Here is an 18670-nt window from a genome sequence, read left to right as displayed (position 1 = left end):
AGCTATTGGGGGCTTGGGATACGATGATAAAGGGATGGAATGCAATCGATGTAACGGGTAACCCGAACCGCAAACCACAGCAAGCGCACGCGGAACGAAGACGCTATCTCTATCGGCACAGCTTAAAGATAAGGTGGTGTGGTTTTCCGGAAATGCTCTCGCGAGAAAACGCCATGTGCGGGTTTCGGGGCTTGCCATTCGCTGCCGGCGGCAAGCTTTCTGGGGACGGCGTGGTGCATATGCCGTGCGACGCAGCGTACATGGAGCTCAGCGGTCTGGGCTTCGTGAAGCTACCTGTATTAGTAGTATTCGCATGGAGGGGAAATACCGTGCCGTATCGGCTCATCGGGTGATGTGATGCCGTGCCCTGTCGGATGATTAGGTAGGTAGGTTCGACGTCGGTGGTAGGCAGGTAACGCTTTGCCGTGTTGCTCGCCCAACATCCCTTGTACGGGAATTGGGGACGTGTGCGCCGGCCATCGACTTGTGAGGCATTTTGGACATCCAACCAAACATCCGGCCACACACCTATCGACGATGCGGAAGCGGCAGCAACGTGACTCGGGAAGGATGGCTCGGGAAGGATGACTCGGGAAGGACCTAGGTAGAGATAAATCATAGGTTGGGATGGATGGAACAACCCAAGTGAAGCGGCAATTCTCCGGGTGCTTCGATCTCTGCAACAGTGAATAGACGGGAGGGAACATCCAACGACCGCCACCCAGCTGACGGTGCCTTACTTGGTTTAGGTACCGGCCTTGGTGTGAATCTCAAGTGCCGGTAGTTAATGCAGATCATTAAGCTCTGTGTTGTCATCGCGTGCTCCGGTGATGCTGTGCAATTGAGTGTCCCCAATGCCGGGACTCAGGACTGCAGAATCCAGACTGACAGTGCGTGGTAATTACTGCTAGATCGCTCTTTTCTCGCCGGCAGCTTGTTGCCTGGAGTAATATTAATCTGCGCTCCTTTCATCCTTCTTCCACTGGTGCTGAAATTACTCCTCGCATCTCCAATTTGCCGACGCTTGGTCTGGGACTGTATGCCTCGCGCCCGACTGCCAAATAACCGGTTCTTACGTCAACCACGGTCGGCCAATTTCCATGCCAGGCACAAGGGTAAGTACAAGCGGCGTTGATTTCTAGCATGCTCACTTAGGTAACCCAGTCTCCTCCGTGCTAAGAACCTAGGCTCGTCATCTCGCCCATCTCAACCATGTCGGACCCCGAGAAGTCGGAAGTTGGAGGAGAGCCACCCCAGAATCCAACCTCGGGCGCCGACCAGCGAATCCAATTCGCGCCGACAGTCAGGCCTCCCCGCGAAGATGTCATCGCATACGTGCAACCGACAATCCCTTCGATTCCCCCTATCTTTTCTGGAAGGGAACGCGATCGCCGCGCGCGCCAAGACGAGCACGGAAAGAAGCATGTCGATATTGACGAACACCTCATGCCCCATGCCGATGTGGCGGAGCGGTACGAGACGAGCATAAACATGAAGAAACCGGGAGATTCGCTTGGTCTAACCACCCAGCAAGCCGAGGAGCTGCTTCGCGAACACGGCCCGAACATCCTCACCCCTCCAAAGAAGAGGCACCCGATCCTCAAATATCTGGACGCCCTGAAGAGCTTGTTCAACCTCCTTCTGATATTTGCTGGTATACTGGAGTACATCCTGCTGGGTGTCGACTTCAAGAGCAATTTCCAGAACGTAAGGAGCCGCTCACTGTTCATTGACGAGAAAGACTTGCTGACCGGTCTCCTTCAGACATACCTTGGAGCAATCCTGATCCTTGTTGCGTTTCTCAATGCCTTCATCGATTTCTACCAGCAGCAAAAGTCACAGGCTCTGCTGGAATCTTTTCTCAACATGATTCCAGCAAAGTGCCTGTGTATCCGGAACGGGCAGATCGCCCAAATGGAAGCTGCCTCGTTGATTCCCGGCGACGTGGTGTTTGTCCGCATGGGCGACAAGACTCCGGCGGATATACTTGTCTTCTCAGCCACGGATTGCAAGGTTGACAACTCGTCTTTGACCGGAGAATCAGAGCCCCAGGACCGGATGGCAGAAAACGAGATGCGAAACCCCCTTGAAGCTACGAATGTCATGTTCAATAGCACTTTGGTTGTTTCTGGCGAAGCTTACGGCATCGTCATTCGTACCGGCGACGGCACGGTCCTTGGCCAGATTGCTCGCCTCACGGCCGGCGAAGAGAAGCTGAAGTCGCCTCTGACTGTCGAAATCGGAAACTTTGTCAAGATTATCGCCACAATCGCCATCATAACCGCTCTCATTTTCTTCGGAATCTCCTTTCCCGTGAACAACAACAACGCGTCTTTGGCTATCAATTTTGCAATCAGCATTGTAAGCCATCCCTGGACACTCCTTTTGTCGCAGTTCATCGCTAACCTTCAGTAATTAGTTTGTTGTAAGTAGAATATATATACTCTCCATTCCTAGCTTGTGCGATCTAACCAAAATTACAGGCCTGGGTCCCCGAGGGCCTCCCGGCCACCGTCACGATGCTTTTGACCATCGCAGCGAAGAGAATGGCTGCACAGAACGTGCTGGTCAAAGACCTGCAGGGAGTCGAGACGTTGGGCGCCATTACTTTGCTAGCAACAGACAAAACCGGCACTTTGACAAGAAACCAGATGACTGCAGCCAATATCTGGACCTGCGGTGAGCTCTACGAGACATCTCGAGGGGCAGTCGAGGAGAAGAGCATAGCTGGACCAGAAAAGCCAGGAGTCAATGAGATTCTGCACATTTCGGCTCTCTGTTCACGCGCAAAGTTCGACCGCGCCGATGTCCCCGTCAAAGAGCGTGAGATTTTGGGCGACGCGACCGAGTCTGGTCTTATGCGATACGCTGCTGATCAACTCGACAACATTGACGCCATCGGCCAGAAATACCCAAAGGTGTTCGAGCTACCCTTTACTTCTGACACGAAATGGCACATGAGCATACACAAGAAGTCTCACGCTAGCGGAGCCCTCACTCTGTACATGAAGGGAGCGCCGGAGCGAGTCTGGCGGCTTTGCAGCCGGATTCTCGGTGGGCCAGATGACGAGAGTGTTCCGTTGGCAGAAGAGCACAAAAAGGCGTACGACGAAGCCTACGAGCACATGGCCGGCCGAGGCCATCGTGTTCTTGGATTTGCCGAGATGCTACTTCCTGGAGATCAGTATCCAGAAGATTTTGTTTTCGAAAAAAAGGCAGAGAACTACCCCCTTGGAAATTTCACCTTTGCCGGTCTCGCTTCTCTTCAAGACCCACCCAAACATGGAGTTCGAGAGGCGATTGGACGCTGCCGTGCCGCTGGGATCAAGGTGATTATGGTCACTGGCGACCATCCCTTGACTGCCGAGGCCATAGGTCGCAAGATCAACCTGATGCTCGGCGAGACCAAGGCTATGGTGGCGAAGCGTACCGGAAAGCCAATCGACCAGATTGCCGAGCACGAGTACGACGCTGTCGTAGTTCACGGCGAACAAATTGACACCTTGACCGACGCCGATTGGGACAAGATCTTCTGGAGGACAGAGATCATTTTCGCACGAACCTCGCCCAAACACAAGCTCGAGATCGTTCGTCGTGCTCAGAGCATGGGACACATTGTGGGCGTTACCGGCGATGGTGTCAACGATTCTCCGGCCCTCAAAAAGGCCGATCTTGGCATTGCCATGAATAAGTCCGGGTCCGACGTCTCCAAGGAAGCAGCGTCAATGATACTTCTCGACGACAACTTTGCAAGCATTGTCCGCGGGGTTGAGGAAGGTCGCCTTATCTTTGTCAATCTGAAGAAATCGATCAAGTACACGATTAGTCACTCGACGCCCGAAGTGATCCCCAGCCTGCTCAACGTCGTTATCCCGATCCCCCTCCCTCTGCCCCCTATGCTCATACTTGTCATCGATCTCGGCTTTGAGCTCATCGCTGCCCTCTCGTTTGCCTGGGATCCGCCGGAGACTAGAGAGGGCCTGATGAAGCTGCCGCCTCGCAAGCCAGTGACTCCGGAAACAAGCAACATCTTCCGGCGACGAGCCCTACGTCAGACCCGGTCCTACTTTGACGAGGAGTCGGGTGTTATTCACACCCCCGAACCCCAAACCAAACTGCAAGAGATCTTTCATAGCCTACAAGAACTGTTCACAAGATCGTATTGGGTAGAGAAATTCGAGAGCACTGGTGGCGAAGTCCTCGTGGACGGTGCGCTGCTTTCGTGGGCATATCTCGAGATTGGCTTGATTGAGGCGACTGGGGCTTTGGCGTCTTTCTTCATGGTCCTGCATAGCCGTGGCATCTCGCCGCATGATGCCTACATCATGCAGAAGGGTGTCGGCGCCCCCACAAAATACTGGTCCAAAGACGGAGCGACTTACAACGGTATCGACGGGCCCGCTCAAGCCGACATCCTCGCCGAGGCACAGTCTATGTACTACTGGGCGGTCATGACGATGCAAATGTTCAACCTCTTTGCCTGCAAGACTAGACTCACGCTCCCCTTTGGCAGGTACATGTTCGCCAACCGCGCTACGTTCTACTGCATCATTGCTGGCGCCGCGCTAGCCGCCTTCATCATCTACACGCCCGGCGTCGAGGTTGTGTTTGGGACCTCACGCAGTCTTCTCCCTCTGTACTGGCTGATCCCCATCGCTTTTGGCTTTGTTCTCATCCTCTACGCGTCCCTGCGCATGGTCATCAGCCGCAGGGCCAATCCGATCAAGTGGAACCCGGAAATCCAGGGGCTGCAGATGTTCCCTACCATCCGAACCATGCGGACCATGTCTAGAACTAGCATCTAGAACTAGCACTAGGAGCAGATAAGGGGGTATATTGTGCCATGTGGGGGCTGTTCTTTGCTTTCTTCCGCTCATTCTCCATTTGCGTGGCAGTAATAATACTCGGTATTTCGTTTTCTTATTGCATGATGAGAGATACTTTATCGTAGTAGTTCAGCAGACATCACAGGCGTATTATCTACATTTCTTTACGTTTCTTTCTGTCATGTGCTGTGCAGTAGTTGACTACGTCAATGGGCCCCTTTCTAATTAATGGAAAGAAAGGAAGAACTAGCTCTCAGTGCGAAAAGTGTATTTTTTATGGGCGGCCCTCAGCGCGCCTGTCACTTTCGTACCCTACCGTACAACAAGACGCTTTCTGCCATACGGATAGACTGTCTCATAATATGAATCGTATGGCACTCTAGGAAATTTAACTATTCAAATACGTGGAATACCACGCTGATCCTCGAACCAACGTTGTCGTCTTAGATCAAGCTCAGGAAGACAGGTATATTGGGGAAGCTCTCATCCTCGGACCTCGATCCATACATTACATCTTCTCATATCATGAGGCAAGTCTTCTACGCAAACTGCTTCGAACAAGCCTTCATTTACGGTCTAGACGTGGATTCGTCGAGTGAATCCTATGTGGCCAAGATATCTGCTCCTCAGATCATGGGGCATTTGAACTTCGACGAGCAGGAAAAAAACGCACAATTCATGAAGAGTCTTTCAGAGTCCTGGCGCGAAAGAAATGAGTCAGATTCTGCACTGGGGTATAATAACGAATTAAGACAAGCAGGAACAGAATGCACAATTTACAAAGAGTCTTTAAGAGTCATGGCGCAAAAGAAAAGAAGCCTTCCGAATTGGGGTATAAAAGAAATAAAAATAATAAATCAATTAAACCACCCCCCGGCCCCCCCAAAAACGCCAACAAGAGGTGTGTCCCTCCCCCAACGCCCTCCACTGATCTATGCCCCTCACGGGCCCACCTCCCCCCCAACCAACGCCGAAAAAAGGTGCAAACTCCGTAGGGCGCCCGAGCGAGCTCACACGGTGAGCTTGGCCATGCACTCGGCGAGCTGCTCCGTCAGTTAGTCGGATGAACAAGCTAACAATTCAATATCGAGAAAAGTGTAAGGAAAGAAATGAAGGGAAAGACAAGAAAGAAAAGGAAAGAAAAGAAAGGCAAATGAAGGGAAGGGAAGGGGAGTGGTAAATGATACTGGGAGAAAGAACAGGGTAATATAAAAAAACAAATGAGATATTGAAACATATCATGTCGTTTCTTGCCGCCAGCGCGACCACGGTCGCCTGCCTCTTTGAGGTCTTCTACCTCTTCCTCCGTCTCTTTGACGGCGATGCAGAGGCCCTGCATCATAGACGTAAGGGCCTCCAGCGCGGCGGTGTCTTGGTTGCCCTGCTTAAGTCCAGTCAGCAAAATGCGTGCACATAATGCTGGGTAAGTCTGTCGTCGAGAATGCCACGATTCAAGTAATGGGAAATATGTATGCCGCGTCATCTGGCCAGCAACCACAAGGCGTTCAGCCCACCAATGACAGACGACCACTCAAGCAGTTTCTGGGCTGTACGCGATTTCAGTTGCAGGTAGCACATCAGTGAACTCTCGACCCGGCCGGCGCTGACCAAACGCCGACCGCCCGCCAGCGGAATCTTTTCCAGTGACCATCCGTGAGCAAACTCTGGGTTAGGATTGCAGAGCCTAGCCAAACCGATAACCAATCAACCTAGAGTAATGAAAATCCATGAATCTCAATCGAGAACGTACAGCATTCAGCTTGGCCCCAGGCAGCCCATTCCATGCGAGAGACCCCCCTGTCTGTCAAATCGGCGCATATGTCCGATTCGGGCGACAGGAGTCAAGCGTTGATCTCTCGCATGAGGTCAAGCTGTGTTTTTACAGCCCACGGATGTTTGTAGGCAGCATACAAGTGTGAAGGATACATGAAAGCAAAAGGTACAGGAAAGCAAAAGGTACAGGAAATTGAGAGTTTTAAAGCTGCGAAAAGAGTAAATGGACCAAAGAAATGCGAAGCGAGTCGATAATAGAGTCGATGGCATTCTCCGACTGGACACAACGAAAAATCGAAGGACTTACTTGGGCGAGCTGGTCGTCGGCGGCGGCGGCGACGGGAGGGTCTTCCTCCATCGGGGTCGCCTATTATCAAGTGGTTAGCATATGCCAGTCAATAAGAGAGGAGAAGACTATACGAAAACGCCGAAGACACGTTTAGAAGGAGCAAAGACGTGTGTGAAAACGTCTGAGGTGTGCTTGAAAACGCAAAAGACAACCGGGTTTTGGAAAGATATGAAGAAGGAAGAAAGAGGTGTGAACATACACTAACTGCAGCGGCGGCGGCGGCAGCACGAAAAGCGCGCAAGCGCGCGCGCGAACAGGGGTTTCCATGGCGAGGCATGGTATATTTTTTTGTAAAAACCAAAAAAGGCGGCGCAGCGAGCGAGCGAGAAAGCGGAGGATAAAAATCCCGGCTGGGAGAAGACTGGGAAACTGGGTCGCTGCTTGGAAAAGAAAAGGAAAGGAAGAGAGGGAGGAGGAGGGTGGCAGGATATTTATGTGGAAGTGAAGGTCTTGGCCCGCGCGGCGCCTTGCCTTAAACCGGTCGACCTGGTGTTCACCTGGTGCACAATAGGAACTGGTGCACAATAGGAACGGCCTTTGCAGGCACAGCGCGCCCTCTCATTGGCCGAGGAGCACGAAGCTGGCTGAGGAAGTGGAGTCGGGGAGCAGCACACCGAGGGCAGGCAGATCGCGCAACCTGCGCTGAAGGCCTCTGATAGGCTAGAAGACGGGATGAAAGGGGAAAACCTCAACTGCAAACTGCGAGAGTGGGTCCCGTCGGCTAGGCAGGCACTCGTTATGACGACACTGACGCAGGCCGAGGACCTCGGGGACGTGTGCCATGACCGTCGAGACCGTGGGGAGACTCTCGCCCGACGCGGTGTGTACATTCTACAGGCTACTGGTACGGACTTCACAGGATGGCAGTAGCCACCTCGCTAGATATGGTGATAATGTGCTCTTCGACCTCAGGTTATGAATTAGAGGCGTCGAATTCAAGCCCAAAGAGGTGGTGGATGTATGCCTTCTTGGCTGGGTCCTTTTCCTTTTCCTTCTCGGGCAGCAGGGAGAGGGGCGGGGAAGCTGGGTACGTTGCTGGGAGAGCCAAATTTCGTTATCTCAAAAAGTGGTTCCCTTCTAAAGTGAAGTGAGAGTGAAAGGTGAGAGCGATTTGGGACTCCAGCCATGCCCTCCGTGCACTTTCTTCATCATAACGAGACTCGAGATACGCTTTATCGCGGCCTTGTGCTTGTGCATACTGTAGGTTCAATATAGCTAGCTGTGTTAAATTAAATGTTGATGTCACCGGCGTTTAGTATACGCTAGATTCCTAATTTCGAAAACGCGTGAATCTGATGGAAGCCTTGACGCGAGTGCAAGCAAACGAGCCCCTCATCCACGCGCCTCGGTGGCAGGTGCTTTGGAAGATCGAGATCAGCTTCTACGAATGATTCGGGGACCAAAGGCCAAGCCATACGCGTCGCTGGATACCTCCAGACACCTAGGATACCAACACCTTCAGGTCTGCTAGCTGATCATAATTTCGTGCCGCTTCTGCGCGAAAAGGCGCCACCAGAACAAGGCGAGGAATCGAGGATTGATTTTCCTCGCCGCCCGTGACATGGCACGCTAATTCAAATACTAGCGCAGCACACATTACGAGAAACACCAAAGCAGGCAAAATAAACATTTACGTAGACCGGGAATCCCTAAGTTCCTACCTCTCTCTGTCGCATCTTTTTCTTGCTACTTAGACGAGAACGAGTGAACAGAGAGCAGGCCGACAAACCACACGGCCCGAGCGAAGCTACGGAAACCCCCCGAAGAATTCCCCTACCAGATAGACCATAAAATCACAAATCTGTATCTAGAACACCACAAAACAACGTTACCCAGCACAATCGTTGCTTCAAATCCGAGGGATGAGGTCGCAATAAAAAGTGGGGCTTGAGCCGCAGTGGGACATCAGGGTGGGGTTGCTTACTGACACCTCCCGGATCGACAAGTTGAAGTTTAGTCAGACATCTCAAAGCTAAGGTAAGAGGTAGGTAGCTAAGGTAGCATCGAACTTGCTTTCGAATTTCTTATTCCTACCGTAGGCACGTGCATGTTTCACAACCGACTTGTGGGGCCCTAGCAAGTGACTGCGTGGGCGATCGAGATTCACCGTAGACCTTTGTGGAGATTCCCTTCCACATGTGGAATAGTGTCACGGCGCGCAACGGCCGTAGCACACTATAACCCACTACAGGTTGCAAGTCGACGACTTGCAATTCTGGCATCCTTTTGGGGGTTCTAGCGCAGTGGTAGTGGGTGCTGTGAGCTGGCGCCGTCACAAATAGTCAGTTGGTTGTGAATTCTACAAAAATGGAGAAAATCCACGAACGTCTTGAAATCTTTGTATGTATATGTATATATGTACTGCCAAGAATACTCGAGGCAAAGGGTGAAAAATGTCTAACAGTAAGAAAAAATCTAAGCAACCCGACGCTCCCTTGCTACATCATGAAAATCTAATCACAAATCCCGAACACCGTGTTCTGCCATGTACCGCTGGCAGTTGACCAAATGCTTCACCTGCTGCCCGACCTCGTCCAGCCTGCTCAGGACATGAGAGTTCCCATCGACAAATCCTAATAAGGTGTACGGGATTTTGGTGTCCTCGCAAAACTCCTTGACCAACGTCTGGAGCCTCCTCAAGTTGTGCCTCGGTACTCTCGGGAACAAGTGGTGCACCGCCTGAAACTGTAGCCCGCCGTGAATCCAATCCAGCCACGCCGGGCAATCGACGTCCATGGTCGTCCTCAGCTGGCGCTGGGCAAACGACTCGCTCTCGCCCAGGTCCGATGTCGACATGCCCCAGTGCGACAGCGTAATCTGCACGTGCAGCGGCATCGTGATGACGTGCGAGAGCAGTACAAAAGCGATCCTAACGCCCCAGGTCGGCAGCGTCTTCCACAGCAAGAGGTACCCAAAGATGTACCAATAGCATGACATGGCTACAATCTCGGTCGGCTGGATCCACCATGCCGAGCTGGTTACCAGCGCCCCCGACTTGGACGACAAGACGTGGAGCCACGAGAGCAGATACAGGTTGAACCTCGCAACTCCCATGATCGGATAGTAGGTATACTTCTGGTACGGCACCAGGATCTCGGCGGCCTTGTCCCAGGCAAAGGAGAAGTCGTAGTAGGTCGAGTGGACGCCTCGGAAGAAGCTCGGGGTCGTCGCAAACAGCGGCACGTTCTGGATATCCGGGTCGTGCTCCGGGTGGTTCGTCACTAAATGGTGCACGTTGTGACTGCGCTTCCACCAGCCAATGGACAGCCCACAGCAAAAATCGCCGATCAAGATGCCGATGAGGCTGTCGACCGCGAAATTGCCCGTGATGGCGCGGTGCCCGGCGTCGTGCGCCGTGAACATGACTTGGTGCCAGAACAGGCCAAGGAAAATGGCCGAGGTCATGTACCACTCGTTGCGGAGGGCGAACATTGAGAGACCAAAGAAGAGGGCATAGCGCGAGGCTTCTTTCGCGTATTCCACGTAGCGGCAAGTATAGTAGCCCTCGTCTTGGACACGCTGGGCGAGAGCCTTGTACTTGAGCGCGATCGAGTGCTGAATGGCAGGGTCGACCGAGGGGTAAGCAAGGTTATCTCGGGCAATGTCGTCTTGCTCGGCCTGGGCGGTATAAGCGGAAGAGCTGCCAGTAAAGGCCTTGGCTGTGTGGGGTTTGGACCGGGCGGTGGCGTCGAGGTCATCCTGCACCGAGGTTCTCGTGTCGGTTTTGCGGAGCACGTCGCCGACCACGCTGTCGGCGGAGGAGAGTGAAGTCGGGAGACTCGCCTCGGAAAGATTGCTGACGCTGTCGCTGAGGGAATTCGATTCATACGAGTCAGGCGATGCGGGCACGTCGAGCAAGTCGAGTGCATCTTTCGGCGTGGTAGAGACCTGATCTTCCTCCTTGCGGAAGATGCCGCCCCTAATTGGCGGTGTTCTTTGGACCCAGATTCCCGGTATTTTTCGGCCAATCCGGAAGGCTTTCATGGTTTTCCATTGCTTCTCCTTGTGGGATCTGCAGGGGGGTTGCGTCAGCAGTGTCAGTGCGGCACGCGATTGATTCGGAAGACTCCGATCTGGACACAATTGGCCAATAGGAAACTCACGCCTTGATCTCGTCCGTCGCATCTCTGCCCACCATGTGCAAAATAGCCAGACGGCCGCCGGGATGCTTCTCGAGCCAAGAATCGAGTTTGAGGATAAAATCTTCGAAAATGACGATTATGTGGCCATTTGCGATCAGAGCTTCGACCGCCCGGGCGGTCAGAACCTCGTCGCGCTGCATGACGGATGCCGCCGACGCAGGCAGGAAAGCAAAAAAGTGGAGAGGACGCTAACTGCAGGAAAACGTTGAAAGCAAATGGACTGGCCCAAAAACGGAGAAAGACAAGAGGCAGGTACCCGAATGTTAAATCCGAAGGGAGCAGCGAGTGGTAGGTAAATATGGGAAAGTGAGACCAGTCTGGAACGTCGCCCAAAAGAGGGAAGCAAAGGCCCACGTTCAAATAGATCAGGCCCTTACGTAAACGTGTACGGTACGAGACGAGCCTCGGTAGGGACTCCGTACGCCACCGCCTTGGGACCTTGGCGTGTTCCAAGGACGAGATTTTCTGCCCAGGCCCGAGGGAAAGGAGGCGTCCATTGCGGGCAGGCGCGCAGAAAAGGCGTAACAACGTGTCCCCCCGAAAGGGGCTGCGACGAGGGTCTCATCTCCTCTCGACGCTAAGCGACGGCAAACCAATAATGCACCACTCACCTACGCGTCCCGACGGGGTACAAGATTGTACTGTGGATCAGGTGGCAAGGTCTAGACCGAGCTCATATTGGCCCGCGGACAATCTTTGAGATTGTTTCAGGGAAGATGCCAACGTTGAACGCGGCGCAGTCTTGTCCCTGGCCAGGCATTACGTGTTGGTAGTGCCAGAAAGGGAAAGGTGGGGTTTGTCAGATCTGATGGAGGGGATAACCTTATTTTCAACCTTATTTTCATCCCGCATCCTCGAATTCTAGAATCGCTTTGGTGCCCTCTTTGGACCCTTCAATGCCCACCAAGGACACTACTACACCACGACACCATGTCTCGAGTCGATAGGCTAAAGACAGGCAGTTCGACCTGTTTTGCAGAGCCAAGCCACCCCAATGGGCAAGTCATTTTCTCCAGCCGCTAGGGCCCCCATGGGATTTCAGCTATCACCTCTGCGCGACTGTTAGTCAGTTCGCGCTACAGGGGTTCTCGCTGGGGTTCTCGCTGGGGCTTGAAACCTCGCGGTATCCGTATTTCACCGCCAGATGAGCAAATTGAGAGAGGAAAAGGTGGGCAAGGATAGAACGCGCGAGAACCTATCAATTCCCACCCCATTCTCGACTTTTTCACACAGTTATATTGTTAGTTCTAGTACGGTTAGCAAAACCGGCTTAGTACCACGCTAACAAACATTCAGGGGTTGGGGCGCCTCCACAACACGTGCAAACTCTGATTGGCCAGTTTCTTCGTCCAGAAGCCCACGGCTGGAAGCAACCGACGAAGACGTCACTTTAGCCTGAAACCCGCGAATGACCCAGCGCCGTGGGCGTCCCAGGCTTAAACCGATCATGGCGGCAAGCACTTGGCAGCAGCGAAATGGGCTGAGGCATTTCCGGAACGGATGTTCGTGGCCAGTTGGGGAAGTGACCAAAGAACAAACATTGCCGTCACTGGAACCCAACACCCAGATCAGCTGGATCTCAATTGATGTTTGGTTTTTAAGGATTTACCTATTCCTACCGTTACCAACAGCAGGTTCTATAGTATTCGAGGTGGTGTATAAGCGAATATCGCGGTACTTGAGCTCTTTAGGTCCAGAAAACAGGGAGGGTTGTTTAAAGTCGTTGATCGTCGACCGCAGCGTTGATCGTCAACAGACTAGATCTCAGCATGGGCCTGGGGCAGTGCAATGGGGGTCCAGTTAGCGAGTCAGATTCTCCACCTGAACCCCGAACATCGTAACAAGAGTGGCACCGTCAGCGTCTTGGATTCATCTCTCTCCTCAATTTACTTCTTATCTTTTTCTCTTCAACTTTGTACTGTTTTTAGCGACATGCATTCACTTTGTCGCTACTTACTACTTAGTTAGGAAATACGATGGTATTGCCAAACATTACCCATCTCTACAAAGTATTCTTGATAAGGCTGCCCGGCTCGCATTCGGTTACCGGATGCTGCGGTCTAATCCCTGGACAATGCAACAAGATCGGCCAAGGGTTGGAGATCTAGCCGCGGGTCAAGCAGAAATGTGTTCCCTGCAGGTCAGCTCAGCATCGTCATCAAGCACTCGTCATCAAGGAGGCTGATGCAAGTGTCATGCTAGTTCTGACCTTGTCAGGTACACGGTCTGAATAGATATCACCGTCGTAATCGATTGCTTGAAGGGCTGTGCATTATCGAACTGTTAATGATCAAGACAAACCAGAGTTTCTATTCGTTGTTCTGAGTTACGCGTACTAGCAGCAAGGATAGAGAGAGTCCCGTCCCATCCGAACGCCGTCGTCTGGATCTCAATGCCGCCGACGGGGTGGCGACAGGGCCTCAATACCGCCGAGGTCGCATCGGTACCGCGTCTCTATAACCCCCCGACCAGAGAATCTCCAACGGCCACAATAGAATGCAAATATCAGGTGAAGCTTCCATGCTCTCCGCGTTGGACGGCATCTGTTTCCAAGAGCTGCCATGTATCCCTTCTGATGCCAGTTTGGCGCCGGCATTCCCTTCTCGCAGAGATCAATTCTTTTGAAGAAATCCGCCGAGTCTCTTAATTTTTTGTGATCTCTTCTCATCCACCATTGGCTCAGATCGGTTTTGCGGTTCGGGTCAGCCGGCATCAGAACGGATGGCTCGTCACCTAGGTACCAAAGCTTGGCAGTGACTGCTGCGGCGCTACGGTCCCATAACGACTCAACAGTAATACTACTTTGAGACAACCAAGAAACAATCCTCTTACCTTGCTATAGTGGACAGAAATAAATTTGGACACAGTATCTTGAGGTTGGCGAGATGACTCGACGTTTTAGAGTTATAAATCCCTATACTACTTCACCTAAGATTATTGATCATGTATCTCCCCTTTATATATATGCAAGCGCAAGTCATACGTAGGTAGTTATCCTTCGTCTTTAACAGTGATGAAACAAAGCTGCTGCGGGCAAGATAAGAGCGTTTTCGACCGAGAGATTGGCACGGGCTATTTCCAGATGCAATCCTCACGCGCCAGTGGCCCAAAAATTTTCGTACCCATCGGGGTGATGAGGCAGTGCGGCTGCGCACGGCCAGGGCATTGCGTAGGTGCCCAGTGCGTTCTATTCTTTGACATAAATACCATCAATTTATCGCCCGAGTGACGAATTAAAGGTATGCTCTTCCCGTCGTAATACGACGAAACAACCCTACTAGGAACGGAATATGCACTTCGTAGAGAGACCACCAAGTGCAACATTCAGGCGAGACAAAATTCATTACGCACCCGAGGGGCTATCACAGCTATCCATCGTTGAGATGGGGCCAGCGTATTGTATTCTCAGAACACAACGGGGGCGGGCTTCGGTAGCTACTATGACATTGGCCTGTCGTCGTTTATGTAGATCGAGAGCCGCTCGTGGCTACGGAAAGTAGTTAATATCTTATCTGTTCCGAATCTACTTTGGTAAGGGCCTTTTTATGTGAAACTACCTTTTTTATTAATGAATATAAGCTAGCCCGGTAACTTAATTTGCTTCTTGATGTATCCAAGTCTCTGAAAGAAATCATTTTCAGACCTTTCCCGCTCTTTTTGGGTATAAATTGTTTAACGGTTCGAAAAGGCACAGGGTAAACCTGAGCTGCAAGCTATGTTATGTTGCGCCCATATGAACAACCAGTCAAGGGAACAGCATCCTGCCATACCAGCATGCACACCGGTTCTAGATCTAATCTCAGGATTCCCCACTTTTCAACAATGAGGCAATGGTTAGGCGAGAGGTCAGTTCTCAGGAACATGCCTCTTTTACATTCAATACTAGCCTAGCTAGATACATGCTTATAGGTAGGCTGGCAGCCTAAGAGCTGTCAGACGTGAGCTGACTGCCGGCGCATGGGAATTCTGATGGTGGAGACGGAGGACAAGACCATCGCCATGCTACCACCATTTGTTAATTCTCGATCGAACGATATAAGCAATGGTATCATCTTCGAATACTTTGCATTTCTGGCTAGGTCGCTCGATTCTCCAGTCCAGAAGCCTGAGAGTCTGTTTTTGTGGAACCGCACTTGGGGATGGCGGCCTTCAAGGATCAGGGAATCTCGCATTCGCATCGCACGGCATATTCTGTCTGCGCGACCATCAGCATCTCGCTTTCGCGCAGGGTTTCTGCCTGCACGACCATCAGCATCTCGCATTCGCATCACAGGGCTTCTGCCTCTGCCCATCCATTCGGCAGCCGTGGAGGAACTCAATGCACCCGTTGGAGGATGCGGCGCAGCAAATGGAACCGTGTTACATTCTGCGGACGATGGCCCGGTACGGTGGGCCAATGCCTGCCCTTGGGGCTGCTGCGTTGCCTGAACATTACGATGACTAGCGCGCAGCGGATCGGGAGAGATGCCCCTCATTGGCAGGTACTATGGAGATGACTCTTGCAGCTCTGGATCGAGCCCCGGGTTATGGGGTGCTCATGCTGCGCAACCCCACGTCGCTCGCCTCATTGGGTCGAGTGGCTCTTGCCAGTTCGCGGGGCTTGGCTTGTATGGCAGTTTGATTGGCTTTGGAGCCCGGATTCATTCGGGAGCTGAAGTTTTGGCTGGGTTGGGCATCCGTCATCCAGTGCCCAGCGCCCCGCGCCTCATGCCCGTGAGGCCGCACAACGGCGGCCTCACCGAAAGACCTCAGCGGCGCAGATGCCGCACGACCTTGCGGCATGCAAGGCAACCTTTTGCTTAAATCAGAACTTATCCTCACCTCTCTCCTTCTTGAACACACTGCCATGAACCCCCCATTCATTCTCAGTTTGTATTTCCCGGTGCACCGCAATACCGAGTGCGGCACATGCAATACAGTACTTGACGCCCAAACACCAGCTACCCACCTTGGCTACCTTCGTCCTCACTCCAGTCAGATGACGCAGACCTGTGCGACAGCCGGCTTTTTTTCTGCCTGATTGCCTAGGCATGGACGTCCAGTCCAGCAACTGGTGAGTAATTCTTGTCTTCCACCATTCCCGCAACCGCCCAACTGCATACGTAAAGTTACGAGGACTGGGCGCCACCAGCGTAACTTGTTGTCAAAACAAGCTTTCCGCGTTCATGTCTGCACTCGAGAACCCTCTCGGCGACAGTGTGGAGTTTCAGGATCCGCTGCTCCGGCAGCGGTGAGCGGCCAGATCCTTGGCCAGCATCAGAGAGCGCCCCCTCTCAGGACTCAAAGATATATCACAAGGGGATCAACGAGCATTCGGTCCCCTGCTCAATCAAGCATCAGAGAGCGCCCCCTCTCAGGATTCACAGGACATGCCAGCCAGGACCACAGGCTGTGTGGGGCACGTCCGTGCTCGGAATTCCCAGGACTCCGAGGACTTTGCGCTTGAGGCGAGAGTCGATTTCCATTAGCAATCTGCTCGCTTCAGGTGCATCTCTTGACCGTCCGGTCTTGAGAGAACTGAACTATCCGTCCGGATGGTTTAGAATGGGCAAATATTGAATCTGATTCGAGTCTCCACGGACCCGTCAAAGGCTAACCAATAAGCCATCACCTCTGTAAGAATTTCGTTACCTCAGTCAATTTGGATTGAAAGCACAGCCCATCATCCCCGCTGGATCACAATCACTTCTGGGGGCTATCTTGGCGCGTCTTTTGTTGGTCCTGTTTGATGAGATGGCAGTCGCGAGATCTGATGAGATGGCAGTCGCGAGATCCAATGAGCTGAGGGTCTAGCGGCCTTGGTCCGTGATATTAATTTCCATAACACTACCTAGCTAGCAACCCATGTAACCCTTTGCTTTTCCTTCATTCCTTCTCACCCCGCTGCACTCATACCAGCCTCCTGTGCTTACATTGCTTATAGCTTTCTACTTGATTCAGCACGATGGTGCTGAAGATCCGACCGAGCCCGCCGCTCCCGTTCCCGCACCACAAGACTCCAAAACACTCACTGGACTGAACGATTCCTAGACATGCCCCATGTTGCAACCCCCATTCGCTATCGAACAGCCAGCTATTTATCTCTTCCGCGTCCCCCTGCTAACAATCGATCTTACTAGGTTCGATAACCACCCCACACCCCTCTCACCTCCCGCCGAGTATAGCCAGGTTGATTTGGAAACCCATGCATGGGATTTTGGTATGTTACTCTCCCCTTAACTCTCCTACCTACCCTGCACCCACTCTAACTAATCTTCATAAAGCTCAAATCTCGTATGCTAATCTGTTTTGATGCCACGCGAGGAAAAGTCTGGGATAGCCCTGTCGAAGAAGTAGTAGCAGCGCTACCGTCTCCAGTCGTTTCCTCCTCCCAGTCTCCAGACTCCCAGTCGACTCCGCCTAGAAACACGTACCAAGATTTCGCCACCCACACACCGGCCGGTTCTCAGGATGAGGACTTCCCTGAGGCAAGCCAGCAGCAGCAGCCTCAGCGGGCCTCTCGTGGAAGACCCATCATCATATGTCCTTATGCACTGCTATCAGGCTGTCAGTTCACAACTAGGCAGCGGCGTGACCTGGGCCGGCACGTCGACTCGGTGCACAGGAAGCTGATGTTGTTCTTCTGTCAAGATCCGAACTGCCCCCGCAGCGCCGGCGGCGGCGACGGCTGGTCCCGCAAAGACCTTCGAGATAGGCACCAGAAGCTGCGGCACAGCTTCGGCCATGCTCGGCGGCAGGGGCAAGGGCAGGGGTGTGATACGGGGGCGGCCGGGAGCGAGGAGGAGGAGGAAGACAACAGCGACGAGACCGAGACAGCGCAGGAAGATAACCTGGTCTACCAAGTCCGCGAGGAGCGGAGGCTGCGCCTCAAGCTCGAGAAGGAGCTCGAAGATTTGCGGAAGCGATCCGACGAGGTCCAGAGGCGCGCCGACGAGAAGGAGGAGATCCTTAACAGGATCCTTCTGGGCAAGCTGAAGCTCCAGGGGCTCGATAGGCTTTGACGTAGCCGCGCATTTCCAGGAGCCAGTCATCCCAGAGGAAACCACCGCAGGAAACCCAACACGGATACGAGGTTGTTCAAGGATTTTTCATATCCCTGTGTTTGTCAGCTAATAACTACCGCGACGCCTGGTCCGTTGCCCTTTCCCCTTTTGCTCCTTGTTTTCTATTTTCATCACGGTTCTTTTGGCGCTCACTTGGGCGATGACGAATAATAGGAGTTTGGCGAGTTGGATTTGGAATCATGTTCCTAATTTGCTATGATTGTCTAGCATATCATTCAGCGAGCTGCGTGCCTTTCAGCTTCAATTTCATTTTGCTCTGGCACAAGGCCGGCATCCATTAACAATTCTTTCTTTCAGGTCCATGGCTTCTTTCTTTTAGTGCTGCCGAAGAGTTTTAATTGCCTCCCGATTCTCTTCACGAGCAGGCCTCTCTGAGATCAGATAGATTTCGCTACCTGATCGTCATCTCCTATCGACACCTCGCCTATCAGTAGTCGTTCGACGACCCCCAACCACAACCTCCGCCCCCGGAAACTTATCGTGGCCGCTCATGCGATAAGCGCAGTATACAGCGGG

The 18670-nt window shown here is 52.6% G+C and overlaps 3 protein-coding genes across 3 annotated transcripts; 2 read left to right on the top strand and 1 right to left on the bottom strand.

Annotated features, from left to right (window-relative positions):
* Positions 1–1212: 1212 nt before the first annotated feature.
* Positions 1213–4805, top strand: B0T26DRAFT_753337 (uncharacterized protein; the record flags this gene model as incomplete). The annotated part of the gene is made up of 4 exons (XM_060445662.1): positions 1213–1707; positions 1765–2361; positions 2420–2425; positions 2484–4805. 4 exons carry the CDS (start codon positions 1213–1215, stop codon positions 4803–4805), a joined length of 3420 nt encoding a protein of 1139 aa, XP_060294519.1.
* Positions 4806–9288: 4483 nt separating this feature from the next.
* Positions 9289–11423, bottom strand: B0T26DRAFT_804072 (fatty acid desaturase-domain-containing protein). Its single transcript, XM_060447113.1, has 2 exons — positions 11052–11423; positions 9289–10960 (listed from the first exon to the last, which is right to left on the bottom strand). Exons 1-2 carry the CDS (start codon positions 11228–11230, stop codon positions 9406–9408), a joined length of 1734 nt encoding a protein of 577 aa, XP_060294518.1. The 5' UTR covers positions 11231–11423; the 3' UTR covers positions 9289–9405.
* Positions 11424–17013: 5590 nt separating this feature from the next.
* B0T26DRAFT_716734 (uncharacterized protein) lies at positions 17014–18396 on the top strand. Its single transcript, XM_060442285.1, has 2 exons — positions 17014–17289; positions 17400–18396. Exons 1-2 carry the CDS (start codon positions 17130–17132, stop codon positions 18089–18091), a joined length of 852 nt encoding a protein of 283 aa, XP_060294517.1. The 5' UTR covers positions 17014–17129; the 3' UTR covers positions 18092–18396.
* The last annotated feature ends 274 nt before the right edge of the window (positions 18397–18670 follow it).

Source organism: Lasiosphaeria miniovina, assembly GCF_030549165.1.
Source record: "Lasiosphaeria miniovina strain SMH2392-1A chromosome Unknown B0T26scaffold_5, whole genome shotgun sequence".
Classification (NCBI taxonomy): Eukaryota; Fungi; Ascomycota; class Sordariomycetes; order Sordariales; family Lasiosphaeriaceae; genus Lasiosphaeria; species Lasiosphaeria miniovina.
The sequence above is the reverse complement of the archived record's forward strand: the minus strand, read 5'-3'. Positions and strand labels throughout refer to the sequence as shown.

Bases quoted from the DNA above. Each gene is read 5' to 3' on its own strand.
- B0T26DRAFT_804072 (XM_060447113.1), bottom strand. From the start codon at position 11,230: ATGCAGCGCGACGAGGTTCTGACCGCCCGGGCGGTCGAAGCTCTGATC. The intron at 10,961-11,051 runs GTGAGTTTCCTA...ACCCCCCTGCAG, and splicing joins GCGACGGACGAGATCAAGGC to ATCCCACAAGGAGAAGCAAT.
- B0T26DRAFT_716734 (XM_060442285.1), top strand. From the start codon at position 17,130: ATGTTGCAACCCCCATTCGCTATCGAACAGCCAGCTATTTATCTCTTC. The intron at 17,290-17,399 runs GTATGTTACTCT...CGCGAGGAAAAG, and splicing joins AACCCATGCATGGGATTTTG to TCTGGGATAGCCCTGTCGAA.